Source organism: Hyaena hyaena, unplaced genomic scaffold (assembly GCF_003009895.1).
Source record: "Hyaena hyaena isolate Hyena2069 unplaced genomic scaffold, ASM300989v1 scaffold_151, whole genome shotgun sequence".
Lineage (NCBI taxonomy): Eukaryota > Metazoa > Chordata > Mammalia > Carnivora > Hyaenidae > Hyaena > Hyaena hyaena.
Window position 1 is genome coordinate 289,139 of NW_024080783.1, and position 23,362 is coordinate 312,500.

At 38.4% G+C, this 23,362-nt stretch overlaps 1 protein-coding gene across 2 annotated transcripts in view; it reads right to left on the reverse strand.

Moving 5' to 3' along the window:
* PBX3 (PBX homeobox 3) overlaps positions 1–23,362 on the reverse strand; it is a 217,829-nt gene that overhangs the window by 34,555 nt on the left and 159,912 nt on the right. For both annotated transcript variants that reach the window (XM_039238983.1, XM_039238984.1), the window contains exons 3-4: positions 19,987–20,228; positions 9,177–9,367 (exon numbers count right to left, since the gene is read on the reverse strand). In XM_039238983.1, coding sequence (XP_039094914.1) covers positions 9,177–9,367; positions 19,987–20,228 — 433 coding nt within the window. The remainder of the gene's footprint in view (positions 1–9,176; positions 9,368–19,986; positions 20,229–23,362) is intronic.

The window sequence follows — 23,362 nt, forward strand, 5'->3', positions numbered from 1 at the left end:
GAAGGAGTGACATTTAATCTGAGACCTGGAAAATATGTAGGAGTTAGTCAGACAAAGAGTAGAGGGGAAGAGGAGTGAGCAAAGAGAGTAGTCTTGAAACAGAAACAAGCCTGGAAATTCCAAAGGGGTAGAGGAGACTGGAACGCAGTAAAACTCAGGGAATGTGTGAGTTGAGTATGGAAGGATGGGCAGGCAGCAGATTATCTAGGCTTAGTGGACCCCTTAAGAATTTTTGGATTTTAAGTGCAATAGGAAAGTATTAAAGGCTTTAAGTTTTATGGGTTTTTTAAAAAAGTTTTCATTTTTATTTATTTTGAGAGCAAGAGGGAGAGGGGTAGAGAAAGAGGGGGGGAGAGAGAGAGAGAATCCCAAGCAGGCTCCCTCCCATTAACACTACGTGGGGCTTGATCCAACAAACTGTGAGATCATCACCTGAGCCGAAATCAAGAGTCGGACACCTAACTGACTGAGCCATCCAAGGCGCCCTGGCTGTAGGTTTTATGTTTTAAAAAGATTCTTTTGACTGCTGAGAATAGTTGGAGGAGGGCATGAAAGGAAATGTAGATATTTAAGGGAACAAGTACAATGGTCCACCTGAAAGATGATGGTAACTTGGCATAGGGTGAGAGTCATGGAAATAAAAAGATTAAAGATCTATCTGAAAGGCAAAAGCAGTAGGACATGGTGATGGATTGGATGGGGGCAGTGGGTGGAGAAGACAGAAAAGGAAGGTAAGGAAAAAAATACATTAAGAATTTCTAGATTTTTCTCCTGAAGCAACTGCCTTGATTAAGGCATGATTTGCTCACAAGAGAAAGAGTAGGGGAGGAAATTTTTCCGTTTTTGTTTTTACTGGGAAGGTGGCGACAGACTTAGAAGATCAAGTATTTATTAACAATTTATTTCAAATAGCAAAAATGTTATTTATATTGGGTTTTGTTGTTATGATTTTAAAGAATTCCAGCCTGAAAATTAGCATTTGTCAGACTTCAAGTTAGATCCTCCAGTGGGGCACCTGGGTGGCTCAGTTGGTTAAGTCTCGACTTTGGCTCAGGTCATGATCTCACAGTTCATGGGTTTGAGCCCTGCGTCGGGGTCTGTGCTGACAGCTCAGAGCCTGGAGCCTGCTTCAGATACTGTGTCTCCCTCTCTCTTTGCCCCTCCCTTGCTCATACTCTTTCTCTCTCTCTCTCTCAAAAATAAACACTTAAAAAACTCTTTTTTAAAAAAATTAGATCCTCCAGTAACTAGAAAATAGTTTCTTCAAATAATTTTCTTAATACTGTCTTCCAAATAATCATAATGATCTTCTCACTTGTGCTATCCTATACTCAGGAAAGAGTCAGTTGTAGAATTTGTAGAACCTATGAGATTCTCCTAGTTAAAATGATGTCATTAACATGGCAGGTTAAGTATGTGATCTATGTCTCCACATTAAGGGAGAGTCAAGGGAGGAAGAAATCTAGGTCTGATCCAAACATCTCAGGTTATGAGTCCTGAAATTTCCTAATTTCAATATTTTTTTGGAAGCTTAAACCGTTGGTTGTTTCCTGAAGGATGAAGAAGAGATTCAAGATCTATTTAGGGAGTAAAAGGATGTGGTGATGAATTAAATGGGGGAGGTGGTGAGGAAAGATAGGGAAGGCAGGGAAGGAAGAGAAATACACCAAGAACAGCAGCTGGGATTTTTGCCATAGCCATGCATTCCTTTGACCTGGGGGCACTTTGAAGACGTACCTTTTGACAGTATGTGTGTGGGTGAGTACGATGGAAAGGTCTAGATATTGAAACTATCAAATCTATAGATGATTACCTGGCTCACAGATCATATTTGTTGAGACCATACAATAACGACCTACTCATAAGAATCTAAGTTTCTGGCCTCTTATGAAAATTTGGAAGATCAGTCACATGGGTCCCACCTTCTCAAAGCCAGCCATAGGCTAAAGCTGAGTGATGGCTGTGCCCTCAGATAGGCACTCGTGTGTTCTAATCCTCACTGTCCTTCATCCAGCCATTGCACTTGATTCCATGATATGTAAGCATGTGAATCTGTGACTCCAAGTCTACAACATGGAGTCCAGAGGCCCTTCCTTGTTAGATGGGATGCTGCTCGGTTCCTGAATGGTTGAATGAAGCCAACTAGATGATATTAATAAAAATAATAATAATAAATAAAACATGGAGTCCAGCAGCAAGACTGAGGCTACACTGGAGTGGATGACACAAGGGCGTTTCTTTGGGAAAGGAAGGGAGGAATGAGCAGGAACATACCTGGGAAAGCGAAGATCAGCTCAGCTCATTTATTGACTGTGCCTAGGAATGATTTTTAGCAAACAGTGAAAACCCTCAGAGAACAAATCTCTGAGCAGAGCAGAATCCCTCACCCTGGACATTCTGGCCATGTCCAAACTACTAGAGCACTTCTACCAGAAGAGCCAAGGGCCAAGGCAAATTTATTCTTGAATGGTTTGCACTGGTACATGCTTTGGCTTGTCCAATTACCAGGAAAATGTGAGTGTGGCTCTACGAAAAGCCACAGTGAGCGAGGAAATCATATTATCTGAATGAGCATGTTTGCCCAGAGCGGGAAAACCCTGCCTCCTCAGTGTGGGGCGCTTGCTAAAAGGCGCTACAAGAACACAAGGAGCCGAAGCGCAGCACCTGCGTTCTCTTGAAGGCCTAACACTGAAGGACGTGGTGTTACACTTTAGTTTTTAGGAAAACATTCTGTAGAAAATGCTCATTAAGCATCCCCCTAAGTTTCAGTCCCCCCGGGGTTTGGCACACTCTAAATTGCTGCGCCTGAGGCCAGTGTGCCCTGGCGCCTCGGTCCCAGGGCTGCGTTCTACCAGCATCACAACATCACTAACGGCAACCTCTGCGGGAGAAGGCACTGTGCTCCGAGCTCTGCCACCTTCCCATTCTGCCTCTGCTCACTCTGGCTTGTTAACATCCTTCCTCTTCTTGGAAGAAAAATAAATCATTTAGGTGTATACATTATGAATGCGGTTATGTTTAAAAAAAAAAAAAAAGGAAAGAAAGCACACATGTTAACAAGAACGGGAAAGTCTCAGCAGAAATAAGGATAGGCATTGTTAGGAATTATTAGGATTCCTTTCCGAAGGAAGTACTTTCAAATATCTGCTATGTAATATTTTCTATTAAAATATTCAAAACTGAAAAACAGTTTTGGAATTGTTTTTTGTTTCCTGACACTACCTCCGCTCTTTGGTTTGATCTATTAAAAAGTACTAAGTGGAAATATTCATTCATCTGGTTAGTCAATAAATTACCTGCTGCAGCTTATTACATTTAAGACGCTTGCCGGAATAGTGGGGAGGGTGAACATTCAAGAGCTGGCACTTGCTTTCAGTGACAGCGTGGCTTACTCGGGAAGAGGAGAAATGTTACTGAAAAGCTCTAAGAAAGGCAGTCTGAATGAAGTTTGGTCTAGTGAACTGTAAAAGTGTGCTATCTGGGTTAAAGAGAAGGCAAGGACCAGTCCAGTGATTCAAGTGGGCTTCCTAAAAAGGGAGCATTTAGGCTGGGCCTTGAAGGATGAGCAAAATCTCACGAAATCAAGAAACACGAGCACTCGCTCTATTCCTGGACACTCTCACACTCTGGACAGCTCCGTGCTGGACACTCTCACAGATGACAGCTCATTACTGGTGACCGAGTTGAGGATAGGGTTGGGAGAGCAGGGTTTACTGCGGAAGAGACCAGGGATGAGGGGTGGGGGGTGGGGAGGTGGGGTGGGGGGAGGGTAGGTGGTTCTGGTCAGAGGAAACAGGCAAGACCAAGCGGGATTGCATTTTGGATTAAACACAGGAAAGAACAATTCAATGACATAAGAAGAGCACTAAAAATGTCCCAACTTTGATCTAATAACTCTGTTTCTGAGAATTAATCCTTAGGAAATAAGATCAAAAAGTTTCAGTGCATAAAGATTTTCACTGACACACTAATTTTCCATAAAAATCTGATTATGGGCACCTGGGTGGCTCAGTTGGTTAAGTATCCAACTTTTGGTTGCAGCTCAGGTCATGATCTTACGGTTCATGAGGTAGAGCCCCGCATCAAACTCTGTGCTGAGAGCACAGAGCTTGCTTGGGATTCTCTCTCTCCCTCCCTCTGTCTCTCTGCCCTTCCCCCACTCCCCCACTCAGTGTGCATGCTCTCCCTCTCAAAATAAATGAATAAGCTTAAAAACTCTGTTTAAAATAGGGGCGCCTGGGTGGCTTAGTCGGTTAAGCGTCCGACTTTCGCTTAGGTCATGATCTCGCGGTTCGTGGGTTCGAGCCCCGCGTCAGGCTCTGTGCTGACTGCCAGCTCAGAGCCTGGAGCCTGTTTCAGTCTGTGACTCCCTCTCTCTCTGACCCTCCCCTGCTCACGCTGTCTCTCTCTCTCTCTCTCCTAGAAATAAATAAAAAAATAAAATAAAAAAAAAAACTCTCTTTAAAATAGAATCCTCTTTCCATCATTTTCTCACCCCTTATATTGCTTTATTTTCTTCACAGCACTTCTTATCCTGTTACATTTCACTGTGTAACACAGGCATACCTCATTTTGTTTTTATTGTGCTTCACTTTATCGAACTTCATAAGATACTGTGATTTGAACAAATTGAAGGTCTGTGGCAGCCCCACATTGAGCAAGTCTGTCGGAGCCATTTTCCCAATAGCGTTTGCTCATTTGGTGTCTCTGTGTCATATTTTGAGGATTCTTGCAATATTTCAAACTTTTCTATTATTATTATAGTTGTTATGGTGATCTGTGATCAGTGATCTTTGATGTTATTACTGTGATTGTTTTGGGGTGCCAAGAACCACGCCCATCTAAAACAGCAAACTTAATAAATATTGTGTGTGTTTGGATTGCTCCTTCCCCGTCTCTCTCCTTCTGCTCAGGACTCCCTATTTCCAGAGATAACAATTTTGATGTCAGGTCAGTGAATAACCCTACGATGGCCTCTAAGTGTTCAAGTGAAAAGAATGAAAAGTGCATGTCTCTCACTTGAAATCAAAAGGTAGAAATGATTAAGCTTAATGAGAAAGGCAGGTCTTTATTAAGCTTAGTAAAACAGCCAAAAACTAGGCCTCTTGAGCCAGTCAACCAAGTTATAAATGCAAAGGGAAAGTTCTTTATTTTAATTAAAAAAATTTTTTTAATTTTATTTTGAGAGGCAGAGGCAGAGGCGCGCGAGTGCGCGCGCACACACACACACACACAGAGAGAGAGAGAGAGAGAGAGAGAGAGAGAGAGAATGAGACTCTCAAGCAGGCTCCAGGCCCAGTGCAGAGCCCAATGTGGGGCTCCATTCCATAACCCTAGGATTGTGACCTGAGCCAAAATCGAGTCAGACACCCAGCCACCTGAGGCACCCAAGCTCCTCAAAAGGAAAAGTTCTTGAAGGAAACTGAATCCAGTGAACACATGAATGATAAGAAAGTGAAAACTGCCATATTGTTGATGGAAAACATTTTAGTGGTCTAGATGGAAGATCAAACAGGCCAGAACACATTCTCTGAAGCCAAAGCCTAACTTAGAACAAGGCTCTAACTCTTTTCAATTCTACGAAGGTTAAGAGAGGTGAGGAAGCTGCAGAAGGAAAGTATGAAGCTAGTAGGGGTTGGCTCATGAGGTTTAAGGAAAGAAGCCATCTCTATCACAGAAAAGTGCAAGATGAAACAGCAAGTGCTGATACAGAAGCTGCAGCATGTTAACCAGAAGAACTCAGTAAGATAATTAATGAAGGTGACTACACTAACCACCAGATTTTCAATGCAGACGAAACAGCTCTATATTAGAAGAAGATTCCATCTAGGACTTTCATAGCTAGAGAGGAGAAGTCATTGCCTGGCTTCAAAGTTTTAAAGGACAGGCTGGCTCTCTTGTTAGGGCTAATGCGGCTGGTGACTTTAAGCTGAGGTCAATGTTCGTTGACCATTCTGCAAACTGCAGGGCCCTTACGAGTTATGCTAAATCTACTCTGCCTGCCCTCTGTCAGTGGAACAACAAAAGTTGGATGACAGCACATCTGCTTACAATGTGGTTTACTGACTATCTTAAGCCCATTGTTAAGACCTACTGCCAGAAAAAAGATCACTTTCAAAATATTACTACTCATTGACAAGGCACCCAGTTCCCCAAGAGCTCTGATGGAGATGGACACTGAATGAGATTATGTTTTCATGCCTGCTAACATAATATCCATTTTGCAGCCCATGGATCAAGAAGCAATTTTGACGTTCAAGTCTTAGTATGGGGTGCTGGGTGGCTCAGTCACTTAGACATCCAACTTCAGCTTAGGTCATGGTCTCACAATTCATGGGTTTGAGCCCTGCATCGGGCTCTGTGCTAAGAGCTCAGAGCCTGGAGCCTAATTCAAATTCTGTGTCTCCCTCTCTGTCTGCTGCCCCTCCCCTGCTCAGGCTCTGTCTCTGTCTCCCAAAAATAAATAAATGTTACAAAAAAAAAAAAAAAGAAATACATTTTGTAAAGATACAGCTGCCAAAGATGGTGATTCCTCTGATACACTGGACAAAGTAAATTGAAAACCTTCTGGAAAGGATTCACCATTCTGAGGCCATTATGAACATTTGTGATTCATGGGAAGAGATCAAAATATCAACATGAACAAGAATTTAAGAGAAGTTGATTCCAGCCCTCAAAATGAATTTTTAGGGGAGGAAGTCACTGCAGATGTGGTGGAAATAGTAAGAGAACTAGAATTAGATGTGGAGCCTGGAGATGGGACTCAGTTGCTGCCAACTCATGAGAAAACTTGAACGGGTGAGGAGTTACTTCTTTTTTTTTTTTATTTTTTTTTATTTTTTTAATGTTTTATTTATTTCTAGGAGAGAGAGAGAGACAGCGTGAGCAGGGGAGGGTCAGAGAGAGAGGGAGTCACAGACTCTGAAACAGGCTCCAGGCTCTGGGCTGGCAGTTAGCACAGAGCCCGACGCGGGGCTCGAACCCACGAACTGCGAGATCATGACCTAAGCGAAAGTCGGACGCTTAACCGACTAAGCCACCCAGGCGCCCCAAGGAGTTACTTCTTATGTGGAGCAAAGAAAGTGATTTCTCGAGATGGGATCTACTCATGAAGATGCTGTGAAGATGGTTGAAATGACAACAAAGGATTTAGAATACTTTATTTTTTAATTCAGAGGAGAGCGAGAGTCAGGGGTAGGTAGGGGTAGAGGGAAAGAAGTGTGTGTGTGGGGAGAGAGGGGGAGAGGGGGAGGGAGAGAGAGAGAGAGAGAGAGAGAGAGAGAGAGAGAGAGAATCTCAAGCAAACTCCATGCTCAGCACAGAGCCTGATGCAAAGCTTGATTCCATGACCCTGGGATCATGACCTGAGCTGAAACCAAGGTTAGATGCTCAACCAAATGAGTCACTCAGGTGCCCATTTATATAAACTTACTTGATAAATCAGCAGGGTTTGAGAAGACTGACTCCAATTTTAAAAGAAGCTGTACTGTGAGTAAAATGCTATCAAACAGTATCACATGCTACAGAGAAATTGTCTGTGAAGAGTCAATCATGCAGCAAACTTCACTGTTGTCTTAATAAATTGTCACAGCCACCCTGGCCTTCAGCAACCATCACTCTGACCAGTCAGCAGCCATCAACACTGAGGCAAGACCTTCCACCAGCAAAGAGATTACAATTTGCTGAAAGCTCAGATATAGCTTATATTTTATACAGATGTTTTATTTAGTCAGGGTAAATTTTTAAAAAAGCAAACCAAATTATGCATATTGTACCATCACAAAAACATTTTTTAAGCCCCCAAACTGGAAGGAAACACCAAAGCATTTACAGTGAGTTTTTTTTTTCCTTTAAGTAGCCAAAGTGTGGTTGTCTTTCACTCTTCAACTTTCTATTCTAGAGATTTTCCAGTTTTCCATACTGAGCTTGGGATTTTTCAAATAGGAAAAAACCCAAAACTTTAAAGGCCTTATGTGCTAGGTTAAGTAGCACATAAGTTATCCAGCATCGAAAAGCTACTTGTAGTTTTTAGGGCATCGCAGTGATGCTGCAGAAACAGAAACTGGGCTGTGGAAAAGGGGTGTGAAAGGGGCTGAGGCTGGAGACCAGGAGGCATGGTGGGTACTGTGCTGGTCCAGGTACAAAAGGTGAGCAGATATTGAGCGCTGTGCGGGCGGAAAGAGTGAGCTAATGTGAGAAAGGCTGAAAACCAGTGACTAATTCAGTATGGAAGAAGAAGCAACCAGAAATGATCTGGGGCTCTCCTTAACTAGGAGAACAGTAGTACAGTTAGGGGGCATGTGTTTCTTTGCTGGACCTTAAGGCAGAGCTCTGGTGTGAACACCCTTCCACAACCTTGTTTTCCAGTTGAGAAGTTAACTTATCTTCTTCAGTGTTGCAAAATGTGGATGATAATTGCCACCTCTGTCAGATTGCAAGGGAGAGAAAGCAAAACAAATCAGAAACTCCTTTCCAAAGCTGAAGACTGATCACAAGCTTTAGCAATGCCCAAGAGGCATCCCTGCTGAGGCAGCATGTAGTAGGAACATGACAATTCTGTTACATCACCCAGTAGGTCCAACACACCATATACAATTGATTAACTCCTGCAAAATTCGGTGAAAGTTTCAGATAAAAGGGGAATTGTTATCCCTACAGAATAAACTGATAGGCTTTCTTCCTTGATTTGGAACAATGGTATTTGGAGTTTTGTGGTAACTGCTATTAACTGCAACACCACTTCCTTCCTGGGAGTATCAATCAGTATTTCCAAGTATTTTCTTATAATGTGCACAGGTAATGTAACATCAAGAAATTCTTAGAACACAAGCCTTTGTTAAAGTACAGAGTTACATATACCGAAAATTATCCTTAAAAATACTTTTTAGCATCAGAATTAAAGGCTCCATCTTCCTAAGTCATTAGTAGCAGCACTAAATCCTATCTGTTTCCTGAGTCATCCAACTGGAGTTAATAGTAGGTCCACTCCCAAACAAGAGGAGGATTGACAGTGCCGGCACCATGAGGTGAATTAGCTATCCCTTGTAGAGAAGAGCTTTTATATTCAAATTAAAGAAGAATCTAAGACCAATTGGCCAGTTTTACAGAAAATAATATACAAGGAGTGAAGGGAGAAGGGGGGGAGAGCCATGCAACAGATTTGTGGCCTCACATACCTGGCATCAAGGAACCTTGATCTTAAAATCATAACTGCTTCACAAGTGCTTTGTTTGAGCTGCATCTGAATGGAACTAAATTTTCGATGGATGATGCCCACCATTCTTTCAATTTCTTTTGGGGAAATGGGACGTGTTCTACTCTGCTCTCGGAGAAGATTCATCACATGTGTAGTGAATTCATTACATGCCTGTAAAGGGGAAAAAAAGTCACTCCTTAGGAATCTGGTATTTTAGATTATCACACCCAAACATTAACATCTAAATGGCCACCTCATTTGCAATTGCCAATGGTGTTATGCAGTGGGTAGGGTAAAATGAAAACTAAGACACTTGTCAAATGGCAATGGTAGTTAGATGGGGCAGCAAGAATTCTGAAACTATGAATGGCCTAGACATGCATAGGAGGTATATTGCACTCAACTATCCTTCCCCCCAACCCTTTTCCCAGTTCCAAAATGAGGTCTTCCCACTGGAAGATACACTCCACCAACTCCTATGGATAAGTATGAATATATGTTTATTGTTAATACCAAGTACCTCTTATTTTCTCTGGGGTTTCACATTTACTCAACAAATGTTTACCGAAGGATGATGAAGTGCAAACTCTTCCTGATGCTATTAAGGTACAGAGAAATGAGCAAGATGTGGACCTGGCCTTTATATATATAAAACAATTCTCAAACAAGGCAGTCTTTCTAAAATGTCACAGGAAGATATGAATAAGTGTTTCCTAAGTTCCAAGGAAGGCATATTCTCATGTGGAGGCAGAGATCACATCAGACTTCACGGCAGAGTGACATTCGGGCTTTAAAGAATGGGTAGGATTTTTGAAAAGTGGATAAAGATGGAAACTAGAAAGAATGCTAGGCACAAGAAAAACCTTGGAAATAATATGCAGCAAGTTCAGAGGATGAGAGACAATACATAGAGAAGAAGAGGGGATTCAGGTCCACGTTGGCATGTAAAGAGCCTTGGATGTCAAGCATGCCAATGTCCTAGTGTAATTTAGCTATGGTGTGGGCCTAATCAGTAGATACGGGCCATCCATGGAAGATGGGTAAAGCAGCTCAGCTCTTCAGGGGATATGTAGCAGGAAGAGAAGGACCAGATTTGGGTCTCAAACTTCTGAGTTAACAATCCTCAGCCCCTCTTTCAGTTCACCTATATTCTTTTCAATCTATAAAACCAAGTAATGGGGCCTATGCTGAAGTCTAGTACTACTTTGGTAAATAAAGCATCAGTCTATGCCCTTGAATAAAAAGAACATCTTCTGGCATTTTCATTAAAAAGGCAAGACAGGAGATTCTGCATCTTACTGTACAGATGCCCCTGGTAGGGCAAGCAGACAGAACAATCATTGATCACTGCAAGACATAGTTTGAAGCTGTAATAATGTCCACTTCCCTACAGATACCCTGAACATTGCTCACATATAGCACATGATGGTTTTTCTAACTGCTCATTAGAGAACTAACCTTTCAAGTAAGTACACTGGGTGTTTCAGTTACTCTAAGCTTTTATGGAGCTTTTCTATAAATATTTCTAAGGTGAGGTAAAATGAGTCTTGCTTATCAGTTAAAGGATGGGTTTTTTTGTTTGTTTGTTTTGTATATTTTAAGTCTTAAGCAATTTAAATGAGCAGTGATCCTATGTTACACTTATGGGATTCTTTGGAGTGTAGAATTATGCAGTGTACACAGTGGGCATCCAAGACATCTATTGATTGGTCAGTCATTGTATTACAATTTGAGAGTAATGTTGATTAATATCTGTAAATACATTGTCCCTGGGCTGTACGTGAGGGATTCTTGGAGTCCATGGATAGGTTTAGAATGTTTAGGACTCCCTGAAATCTTATCCAAGTTGTGTGTGCATGTGTAATACCTGGAGGGACAACTGTGGAGCTTTGTTTTCTTTTTAGATTCGTAGCCAGTTTATAACTAAACAAAGCTAAGAATTATTATCCTAGGTTATGACATAGTAAATCATTAAGGAACTGTGTAGCTCTAAAACCAGAAGTTCTAGCTTTAAGGAAACCAAAATAAAAATAACCTAAGATTGCCCCCCATTATATTACTTTAACTACCTTAGGCCAAACTGAAAACAAGTGGTCACCCTGACAAGAAATAAATGTATATATTTTTCTTGTGCTTTCTCTAAAGAGATGTCCATATCATTCCAAAATTACATAATTTGAGAAACTCCACCCCAGTCTTCTTATCAATAAAGTGAAGAAAATTAGACTAGAACTATGTCCCTAAACTTGGATCAGAAAGTATATACTTCTATAGCTAGTTCCAGAGAATGCTAATACATGGTCCAAAATACAGTATATTTGGAAAATGCCGAGTTAACCAAAAAGTTTAAGACCCTTTTTTTTTTTTTGCAAGACTCCTCAATATGAATACAGCAATGTGCAGAATAAATCTTTAACAGGGAACGGTATAGTCAACTTTTCCCAAATAAATTTGGTTACAAAACCTCTTTTCCCTAGAGCAGTACTGTCCAAAAGAAATATATATTTGCAATATTTATATAGCAAACCACATATAAAATTAAAAAAAAAAAACCTCTAGTAGCCACATTAAAAAAATAAAAAGAATTAGGTAAAATTAATTTTAAAAATATATTCTATTTAACCCAATATATGAAAACTATAAACATTTCAACACATAATCAATATTTAAGAAACACAGTTAATGAAGTATGTTACATTATCTCTTTTGGTTCACTTTCTAACCCAGTATATATTTTACATTTACAGCACATCTCAATTCGTACTAGCCAGATTTCAAGTGCTTAATAGCCACACGTGGCTAGTGGCAACATACTGGACAGCACAGCTCTATAGCATCTTGGGGACCAATGTGCTAAGAAGAACTCTTTGGGAATCCAAATACTAAGTAATCTTTGATGTTTCTTTTTTCATCCTTCACCACCATGCATTCACACAAACACTGTATACAAAGAGAAAGTTTCATTCACGAATGTCCTTGGTGAAGCAAGAGAAATTATTCATCTTATTATATCTTAGCACTTCACTAGGTCGTTAATATTCTGGGTGACAAAATGGGAAACAAAAAAAAGGCACTCTATTGCATATCAACAGACAGTTACCTTGAGAAAAAGCACTTGTGTGATTGTTTAAGTTGTGAGCTAAAGCTGCTTTTTTCATGGAACACCATTTTTTAAAAGCAAAACCAACAAATTCTAATTATTCAGACTTGGGTATTTGGCAGATGCCCTCAAAAACAAACAAAGCGTGCTTGTCATATAAAGGAAAAGAGCTGACAGTAGTGTTTGTCATAATGAATTTAACTCTTCGAGTGAAAATTAGAATTTTGGAAAACTTGCATCAACCACTGTTAGCTTAAGTTTCTCAGTGAACTTTCAGATTAGTTTGATGTTGATACTAATAAACATATTTTGGTATTATATAATGAAATGTGTCAATACTGGAAGATATACATAACTCAGTGAACCAATACTTTCCAAATGATCAATGCATGATGTTACAACAACATGCATAGGTGGAAGACCCATTCCAAGTGCATATTAGACCAATGGATTTGAAAGGAACAGAGTACAAAGAGTTAATTGATATGGTTTCAGACTCTGCACTGTAACTAACCTTTAAGAAATTACAGCTTGTCGAGTTTTGGTGTAATATCAAAGAAGGAAATCCACAACTATCTGAAAAGGCTATTACCACACACTCCTGCCTTTTCCAGTGACATATTTGTGGGAGGCCAGATCCAGATGTTCTTTGTATATTCCAACCACAATGACAACAGATGGACTGTAAAAGCACATTTAAGATCCAGGTGACTTCTATTGAGCCCAACATTAAAGAATTTTGCAAGAATATAAAAACAATGTCATTCTTTTCAATAGATGCTGAGGTTTTTGGGAAAATACAGGTTTTTACAAAAATGGCATTTTGGCCAGCATATAATGATTTATTATTGCTGTTTTAAGATAATTAATGAATCCTCTTAATTTTTCTCAGTTTTAATTTCTATTATAAAAAATGTTGACAGAGACAGTCTACCAAACAAAAGCTCCTGGGGGTCTCCAATAAGTTCTAAGAGTCTAGATCTTAAGACCAAAAGGCTGGAATGCTGCTGCACTGGAGCATGGAAGCATTTTTAATTTGCACATAAAAGACTGCAAATTCCTAAAAACCTAGCTGACACATTATGGTAACATATATCTTTAGCAGGGTGTATGTCTTGATAAATACTTTAAAACTCCTATGTGAAAGATACCTAAGATGTTAGCTCTCTTAAGTTTTTCTCTGGCTGCATTTTAATCTCTCCAGAAAGAATGTTTGCCTATGGTTTCTAGGAAGCATGTGGGGGAAAAAAAAGGGTTAAAAGCAAAAAGTTTCTGCATCTAAAAACTCATAATTTCCTAAAACATTTGCTGAATGTCTCACAACTTATTAAGTGAACTCATCTATGAATGCAAATGCTGATTAGCAATTTGGCAATAGCCCAACATTCACAGAATTCACATAGCTTTTCTTTAAACCAGTAGTTCATACATGATTAATTAGAACATCTCATTTATGTAGTGTGCACTTTAGCTCATTACTCTAAGTAAAATTCGTTAAGTATTTACATTTAGATAATTAAAATCTGGGTACACCCTTAAGAAAGATGCATACACTTTAGGCAAAGTGATTTTTTTCCTTTATACCACTGAAAGTAAATTACAGCCTCATTTACAGCATCATCTGTACCAGTTTCAGAGCAGAGCACAGAACTGCCTCATCTTCTATTCCTTAAAAGGTATACATTTTTTAAGCATATAAATGCAGTAAGAATGATCAAATGATTGCAGAGTTGTTTTGAAGGGCCACCCAACCACATACTAGCATCGATGCTGTTTATAATGTGGGATGCTCACTCAAACATTTATCACAACCACCATCATACTTAGGAGACTATACTATTAAAATAGACATTGGAGAAATTTTTCATTGCCTTATTATTTTTCCAAGTGAAATTATCAGTTAAAGAAATTTCTGGTCAATGTCCACAATACAAATGTAGAAATACCTTGGTTGACTGGAATATTTAGGAAATGAGAGTTTTGATTCCTTGAATTTTCTGAGTTAAAGCAATGGCAGAAACCTCTTTTTCCTTTAATCCAGATGTTGAAACTATCTCTGATGCATTTTTGCTTGTGTTTGAAAATACACATAGCAAGAACATAATTAACATTAAGTATGAAAAGAATTGTCTGATAAAGATATATTCAATCAATTCTTATTATGAGCTTTTCTCCTTGCCATTTGTTCCTTTCTCCTTAAAAATCCAAAACCAGTTAAGGATTTGAACTATTTGGATAATGTTTTTAATGAAATTTGTTGGCTAATAAAACTGTCTCCTCAATACCCATACATATTTAATTTACACTCAAAATTAAAGTTTTCAGGCTGCTGAGTTAAAGTTTTGTGGTAGTGCTTTTTCAAGCTGTGAATTCAGGATTCAACCTCTTTCTTGCCTGTAAATTCACATCATCAAATGTAAAAATATAAAATCAGACAGTGAGCAAGCACTGATTTTAGAGGAAGCTTTAAAATGGGTAAACGATCAGATCTAAAAACTGAATTGGTCTTTTTGTAACCATCTTGAGAAGCTGACTGCGGTCAACAGATCATGATACCCGTATTCTAAAATCCACTTTTCAAAGAGAATAAATCTCTATTAAAAGTTATTGCCTCTTGAATTTGCATGCATCCATTTTCAAGATGTCTTTATAACCTTGCAAGTAACTCTAGTCCAATATCATAGATTTTGTATTTATGGAACGCTTATTAAATCAACAAATTCTTGTTTTGGAGACAAGTCAACACTTAAAGATTTTTTCTAAGCCAAGTAAAATAAGACAAATATGCATAAGGAACAACCACAAAGATGAAATATCAACTGTACCTCAACACTTCTTACCTAATTATGTGATTTAGGGACCTATCTCATAAGGGTTTCATAAGGATTATATTATACATGCGAAGGTCTTTGCACTGAGAATAGGACATAATTAATACTTAATAAATGGCAGTTATTATTGACAATGAAAATGGCAGTTTTATGAAATTCATATTTTGTATATGTTAGCTATTCTGCAAGCAGTCCTTACTCTGATTACCTAATACAGTTAATATAGTCAGGCCTTCCCACTGCCTGAATAATACAGACAGAAGCTGAAAACAAAAGAGTATTCACATATAAAACAAATCATCAGATTAATCAAGTTTGTGGTCAAAGATACATTTGGTACATAGAGCTAATAAAGCAGAAACTTGGAGGAAAAAAGGGAAACACTCAAACACTCTTTCTAGCCAAGGAAAAGATGCAGCATGAAAACTGACAAGTAAACCCCTTTCCTTGGAGCAATGAATGACAAAGCCTTGCTTGGGAAAATGAAATATAAAGTTTCCGTCAGAGAGTAGCCTGTTGTCTGTCCTGCCTAACTCTTAAGCTACACAATCTCTCATATAATAACATCAGTATTTTTTTAACCTGAAAAAATAAAATTCCTTTACAAGCAAAGAAGATTTTGCCAGCAAATATATGCGCATAATGTTGAGATCCTCAAGAAGCACAAGGACCTGCCTTTATAATGGTTTAGGCTCCACACTCATTTTCCATTCCCCCAACAATTAATTCCTTGCAGTCGGAAAGTACCCTAGTAGCTACACAGTACCTGACTGGTCTTGGGCATATTCGGTGTACATGCTTGGTTCCAATGCTTTACCTGATTTGAGGTGAATTCAAAAGACATCTGTGAACTCAGAAAGCAGATTCCCAGATGCTCTGGGAGGGTTGGGACCCTTACAACACTTTCGCCTTCAGCAAAAATGTATTTCAATATAATTATAGTAGATAGCTTTCAATATGTCATCTCTATTATAGCAGCTGTAAATTATGAAGTGAATTGCCTGTGTACAAGCATTTCTTCTGGTACAAGCAAAGTGGGAGAGCGGCACAGGGCATGATATATCTTTTTCTTTTTAACTGAGAACAAATGTTTAAGTCAAATTTCATTTGCAAAACTCGGTGTGTCCATTTCTCTTTGGAAGAGAAGTGGAGGAAACCAGAAGGCATTCAATTCTTAAAAACAGGATTCCCAGGACCCTCGGCTCAAGTTCATTAGGAATTCACTCATTCTAATAGTTGGGCCCTTAATCATAAGACTGTATTTGAAAGGTACAGTAAAAGTATTTTTCAAACCGTGTAGCTAATCAACAAAAAGACAAAGAAGCAATCAGGTTTTTTTTTCCTAGCTAAAGAGGGAAGCAATGTACCCCAGACAAAGTATTATAAGATAGGTGCTGCAAATTTTGGAAAATTATATATTCCTGTTGGGTGTCAGGATCAACAAGAGAAAAGTAAAATAGTTTTGTTTCATTTTGGGTGGTAGTAATATTCAAGAACCTTACTGTACTATATATCTATGCCTAATATTTCAAAAGTATGTATAAATGAATTTAGATGGGTATCATCAAAAATCATTTTATCTGAGCCTATGTAATGAAGACATATGATCAAAGGACATTTTCTGGAGGGAAAAAAAGGGCAGGATTTTAAAGACAGTACCATTCCTAAAACACACACATAAAACTGAGCCTTGCAGCTTAGATTTAATTTTGCTCAAACTGTAGCTCTAGTCTGCTTAGCTTTGTAAATGTGGTTGTGTTTATAAGGTACTTTAATTTACTGCAGTAGTAGTGTTTGTTAATTTTATGGGAATCTAAATCTAAACAGGCTTCACATACATTTTCATTACAGCTTCATTGCAAAACAGAATAGAGTGAATAGCTCTAAGATTCCAATGTATTCTTTCAGTAAAAGACTCAACAGAATTTTCTGATGAAGCCACTGCCTTAACATGTATGTTCTTCCTATTTACTAATAGGCATCTGCCACTCAGAATACCTGTGTTCACCTTTCGGAGGAAAATTTGTTTTCTGGAAAGTGAATAGTTGTTTTTTCCAGCTCTTCTCTGATCCCATTCTAAATGCAAGTCCACATGGGCAAATGAGAGAAAACCGGGATGTACTGAATTATTTTCCAATTCTATGAAAGTAGCAAGTATAATTCAATGGAAATGGAAAGTATATTGTAAGAAACTGATTTCAATGCCTGATTTGCACACTAACCAGATGTACGACATTGGACAAATCATTTAACTTGAGTCCCATTTTCTCATCTATAAAATAAAAATTTATAATGCCATCTATTTTGGAAATGCCACCCCTTCATCTCACTTGCTTCTGCTTAGCCCTCCTAGTTGCTCCAAAGCATATCCCTAGAAGGTCTATCCCAGATAAAGCCTACAACTTGAATACCAAAGATTTATAAACAAAACAAAACAAAACAATTGACTATCTTATGTCAAAACTCACTGACCTAATAACTTAGGAACTACAGACAGAAGAGCTATAAAAGCCAGCCCCAAAGAGAACCCAAGAGAAATAAATGCTGCTACATTGTTTCTAGAACTGAAAATTCAGAACCTACAGAAGAAAATCGGTAAACTTAAGTTCTGTAATTCAGCCAACCAGTCATCACACTCCATCTAATATTTGTTCATAATACTGCAGTGATTTCATGTCATTTTTTCTTCAGAAAGTGTTAAAAACGAGCAAGGAAATACATACTTAAATGGTTTTTATTAGGTTACTGAGTATATTGAGAAATAAGAATTCAACTTTATACTTTAAAACTCATTGTTTCCCAATATGATATTTAACCCAAAAAATCCAAAAATACATACTATAGGTTAATTTATGAAGAACTTGTGTGCATTCTCAAAGGAAAATAAACTAAACCCCCCTGGTGACAAAGACTGATGACAGCCTCACCTGCCTTCCAACAGGGCTACAAAGAGAAAATAAGGAAGCTGGTGAAGAACCATGGCGGGAGACAGTAAGGGAACCACCTCAATTCCTGAGCTAAAAAAGTCAGGCCATTTGGTCCCTAATACTATAGATCTGTCCATGCAAGGTGACTGGTGGTATTTATTTAGTAAGTATGTATAGATGTATTTAACAAAGTTATGAGATTAAGATTATACTACAAATTAGAATCATTTTCTTCTGTTCATTCTCAGGGCAACTTTTTCAACCATGACTTGTTTACTCTCAATTATTCATATGTCAAATCAGAAAGCTCCATTTTTTGGCATATACAAACAAGATAGTTTTTCCAAAATTCTTATTTGTACATCTTCCACCAAAAATTCCTACCAACAAAACTGTAGATACAGTTTGAAACCCCAGAAAGTACTATTCAGGAAAAAAAAAACCCACAATATCTTGTTATATTAATTTATATTGTATTTTAACATAAAGCTACATAAACTTTCTACCCTTCCTCAAAACACACTCACCTCTGGAACAGAATCCCACATTTACTTAATACCACCACTTGCAGAATACTTGAGAAGGCAATGAAAAAAATAACGTATACAACTGAAACTTTGCAGGGAACTCAGAAAAAAATCTGTAATAAAACTGACCAGGATGTCCACATCTCACTAAAGTGTTTGGACTTTAAGAAGTGCCTGACTCTACAGCGAAGAGTTTGTGGATGAAATGGCATGACGCCTAAGCCTGGCTTTAAAACACTCCACCAAAACCAGAAGAAGGTGTGGTGTGGGGTGTGTGTGTGTGTGTGTGTGTGTGTGTGTGTGTGTGAGATAGGCAAAATAAGGTTGGCAAATACTGACATTATTTATCTAGGTGATGGATGTCCAGGCGTTATTTTAGGTTGAACTCTATAAAACTGCCAACACTGTTTCTGACCTAAAAACTTGGCAATTTCACAGGATTAAATTTAAGAATATTACCTTTCTTTTTGGGCACATTTAAATATTTCTATAATAATTTTTTTTTATTATATGCTAGTGAGGATTCTTCAAACTAAACAAGATTTTAGGTTTACTAACAACTAAAAATGTTAACGAACTGCCAACATTTCACCCTATTTCATTGAATCTAAGACTTACCTTCTTTTTTCTCACCTTTTAACATCTTTAAGTTTGGAAGCATTTTATAGTCAACAGCATGCTATAGTTAAATTGGGTAGCATTATTTTTTTCTTGGTGGTACATAAACAGTGACAGAACTTAAAATCAAAGATACCTTAGATTCAATGAAGTATGGCAAATATAATTGCTGAAAATGGCATTTTTAATCTATACTCTCTAATCAGGAATTTAGCACACAATGCCTAGCCTTCCCTGCCGAGGTTACCTATAATTATCCTGGGAGTCTCCTCTTCAGAGAGAATGGCCAGAGCCTGCTTACTTTGTGACGGTTAGCTCCCTCCCCTAGAGTCTGGCACAAGCCATAAAAATTAATTCCCAGGAGGATTCTGGAGCTCACAGCATAGGAGGAAGAGTTCACTGTGCAGCGCTTCCCTTTAAAAGTTGTTAAAACTCTCATGAACAAGGCCAGTGTGTAAATATTAATTACGCCAAGCTTTGAAGGGCCCCACGCAGTGAGGTTAGAGGGAGGGATGGGTGCAGGTGTGGCAGGAAGGGTGTGTGAACGTGAGGAACGGGTAAGACGGAAACAAGGGGATGGGATAAAATGGGTTTAGCTTCACCTCCGAAATCTCAAAGGGATTTCATTTCATGAATCCGGCAATTCACTTGGGTTTCTGTGTTGACCTTATTTATTTTGCTCTTCGTGTTAACACCTACCCCTCGGAGCCCTCAGCATTGGTTAGTGCAGTCTAATGGAAGAGCAACAGAGGGTTTGTGCAGGACTATGAGAGTGGCGGCTGCTGACCTGTTCATACTTCTCCAGTTCTGTGTGATAGATTTGTCTGATCTGGGTCAATTTGGCTCTGTAATCTGAGTGCTCAATAGAGTTATCTGAAGAACCTCCAGAGGCTGCCGCGGCTGCAGCTGCTGCCGCCGATCCCCCACCTTTCTCAGGACCTGAAACCCCTTCTGCCAAAAGCATATTGTCCAGTCTCATTAGCTGGGGGTCGGGAGGGTCCTCCTCCTGGGCTCCTCTGATGCTGAGACCTTCAAGGAAAGAGAGAGACAGAGAGAGAAGAAGCGAGAAACAGGACAAATAGTGTGAGTATTTTGTTTATTTGAGAAAAAAATGATCAAACAACATTAGTGCACTATAATTCATGCCGAGAATTTCTTTGTTCATATTTATCAATTAAGTGTAAGTATGCAAATTCTTTGGGAGAATATTTACATGCATCCCAGACTTTCTAATATTACCCTCTCTCAATTTATCCTAGATTGGATCATTGGAAAAAGGTAACCGTGGCTCCTCAGAATATTCTAACGTCAATCTTCCCAAATCTAGATGCTTTAAGCATAAAATGGGAAGGGGGTAAAAAGTTTGGGATTTTGAGAGGAAAAAATAATTCCAAAGATATAAAACAAACCTGTCTAAAGGTAGTTATCCTGGTTTATTTTTTTTTCCTGTATGGTTGGATAAACCGAATTTAAAAATCCCATGAAATAATTCATTCACAAACTATACCCAAAAATGAGAAAATAAACAGAATTAGACGGGAGTCTCCATTGTGTAATTTCAAGGGGAGAAGAGAAAACAATACATTATGAAGTAATTAGCTATGCTTTAAAAGTACATATTATTGAAAATATATATATATAAGTGAATGAATTTGTTAAGCAAACTATGCACAACCAGGACCCTAAATACAGTATTAAAAAATGTGCCACTGAAATGTGCCCAGTGCTGGGCATAGTAGTCTCCATGTAATTTTGCTTTTAAATCAAGAACTTCCTAAGTGATGCCCAGTCAGCAACCTCATCTGAGAACTATAGATCACAGCTGACAATTCATAGGTTTAATCAGGTCACATAGGCTTTCTGCCAAGATGTTTTCAACAACACAGAAGACAAAGTTTTAAAATAATTATCATGGTATAAAAAGCACTGGAGTCATGACAGCTCAAAATCAGCATTTTCATTAATGTGTAACATAATCTAAAATATCCCAGCCCAATTAACCTCTGTAAATCTGTTTAAAAGCAGGTTCCCCACACTAGTTACAAGGCATCTTGGGGAAGAGGGAGGGGGGAGTTGGCATCTTGCATGTCGGCATTTGGATGCTGCCTTTTTCCTCTGTGCCTGTTGTTGTTTATCCACAGTGGTGCACACTCTGTGTCTAGTGTAACTTACATGACAGTAACATCTATAAGCTGCCAAGTACTCAACTGAGCACCAGCTCCGTGATTTTAAATGCTAACCTAAAACTACCATCAATTCTTTTAAGAACAGATTTCATTCCTAGATGTCCTGAATTACACCCACAGCATGACAGAGCTCTTGGTTGTCTTAACTCAAATGCACAACTTTAATTTCCTCCCTCAAAACACTTTAAAGCTGTCACTTTCATTTAAAAATAAACTTCAGAATAATTTCAACTGGGTAATAAAACTAACTCACAATAATTTAAAATTATATCTGGTACCTGTTCAGACATAAATAAATAAGGTTTGAAAACTGTAATATACTAAGACAATAAATTCATTTAGGGAACCAGAAAGTTAGATAACTCTCTTAAATAAGATAAAATCAGTATCAACATTACTGATAACCAAAAATAGAAAAACATGTATTTGTTATTTCTTCTAGATCTGGCAAATACTGGTTACACTGGTATTTTTAATTTAACATCTTTGATTTTCTTCCCTTCTAATTCACTTTGTTAGTGGCCTTGACACACTTGTGGTTCAACATACCAAGTTTTTTGTGCATCTGGCATGCAGTGAGGACTCACTGAGCAACCTCTTATCTTACATTTGGGCTCAGCTTCTCAGTTTCTCCTTAAACGAAATTTTTGCTCACACTTTCATGTGTTCATTGTTTCTTTTTTCTGTTTACACAAATACTGGTGCTTTCCCTGGAAATGTGTGAGGTTTTTGTTTTTGTTTTTTTTTTTTAATCTACCTTCAAGATTCCTCCAGGTTTCTCGTTTTCCCCTTGTACTTATATATATTGATCTTTTCCCTATGGATATTTGGTTCTTTAATAGCAGATCAACATCCACAGTCAAAATTATTACACTCCCCTGCACAAGCTTGGCAAACAAGATGTTCAGTGACTTAATGCATAAGGAAGCAGACTATTAGGGAGACAGAAGAAGGAAATTCATCAGGAAGAAATGCAAAAGACATGACACTTTTATACATTCCTAATACGTATTACCAATACCACTATACCAACAGGAAGCAGCCCTTAACGTCAATAGTAGTGGACACAAATAAAAATAATTGTAAGTATGTATTTTTAGCTGGTATAATATTTTCCCCTTGCGATGAATAATATCTCTTCTAAAATCATAAGTAAAATCAACACTTCGGTGTTTGCCTCAAATACAGGAAAAATGTTTGAATGCAATCCTTCTGCGTTTACTTTATAAATTATGTGCATCAAATCTAATCAGAAAAAGCATTTCCTAACAAAAAGTTCATACTCCTTTGGAAGAAAAGTACTTCAGCACTGTCTAATTAGGCAACATTGAGAAGGCTATTTATCAATACTGAAGTAATTTTCATACCTGTAGTTGGAAAAGTAAGCAAAATTTCTTTCTCTACTAAGGAAAGTCATGATTCTGGATCTTTAAATAGTTAATATCTAGTTTCCAAAATTATTTTTAAATTTTTTTTTAATGTTTTTTATTTATTTCTAGGAGAGAGAGAGAAAGAGAGAGAGAGAGACAGCGTGAGCAGGGGAGGGTCAGAGAGAGAGGGAGTCACAGACTGAAACAGGCTCCAGGCTCTGAGCTGGCAGTCAGCGCAGAGCCCGACGCGGGGCTCGAACCCACGAACCCCGAGATCATGACCTGAGCGAAAGTCGGACGCTTAACCGACTAAGCCACCCGGGCGCCCCTCCAAAATTATTTTTAATTTGAATATTTCTATTCATATTACCTTACATTCAAGACTGCTATTTTATTCCTTGTCCCACCTATTTATTCACCTACTATTACTTAGCTTACTAACCTGCCAAAGTCACACATGGCTTCCAATTATAACACCTACTCCTCTGGGCACCTATAAACATTTTAATGAACCTAAATCTGCAAGGGCCAGAATGAATTTGACTGTGTAGTTATCAAAATAACTTGATATCTTTGGATTTAAACTTGGAAAAACAATAATTCAAAA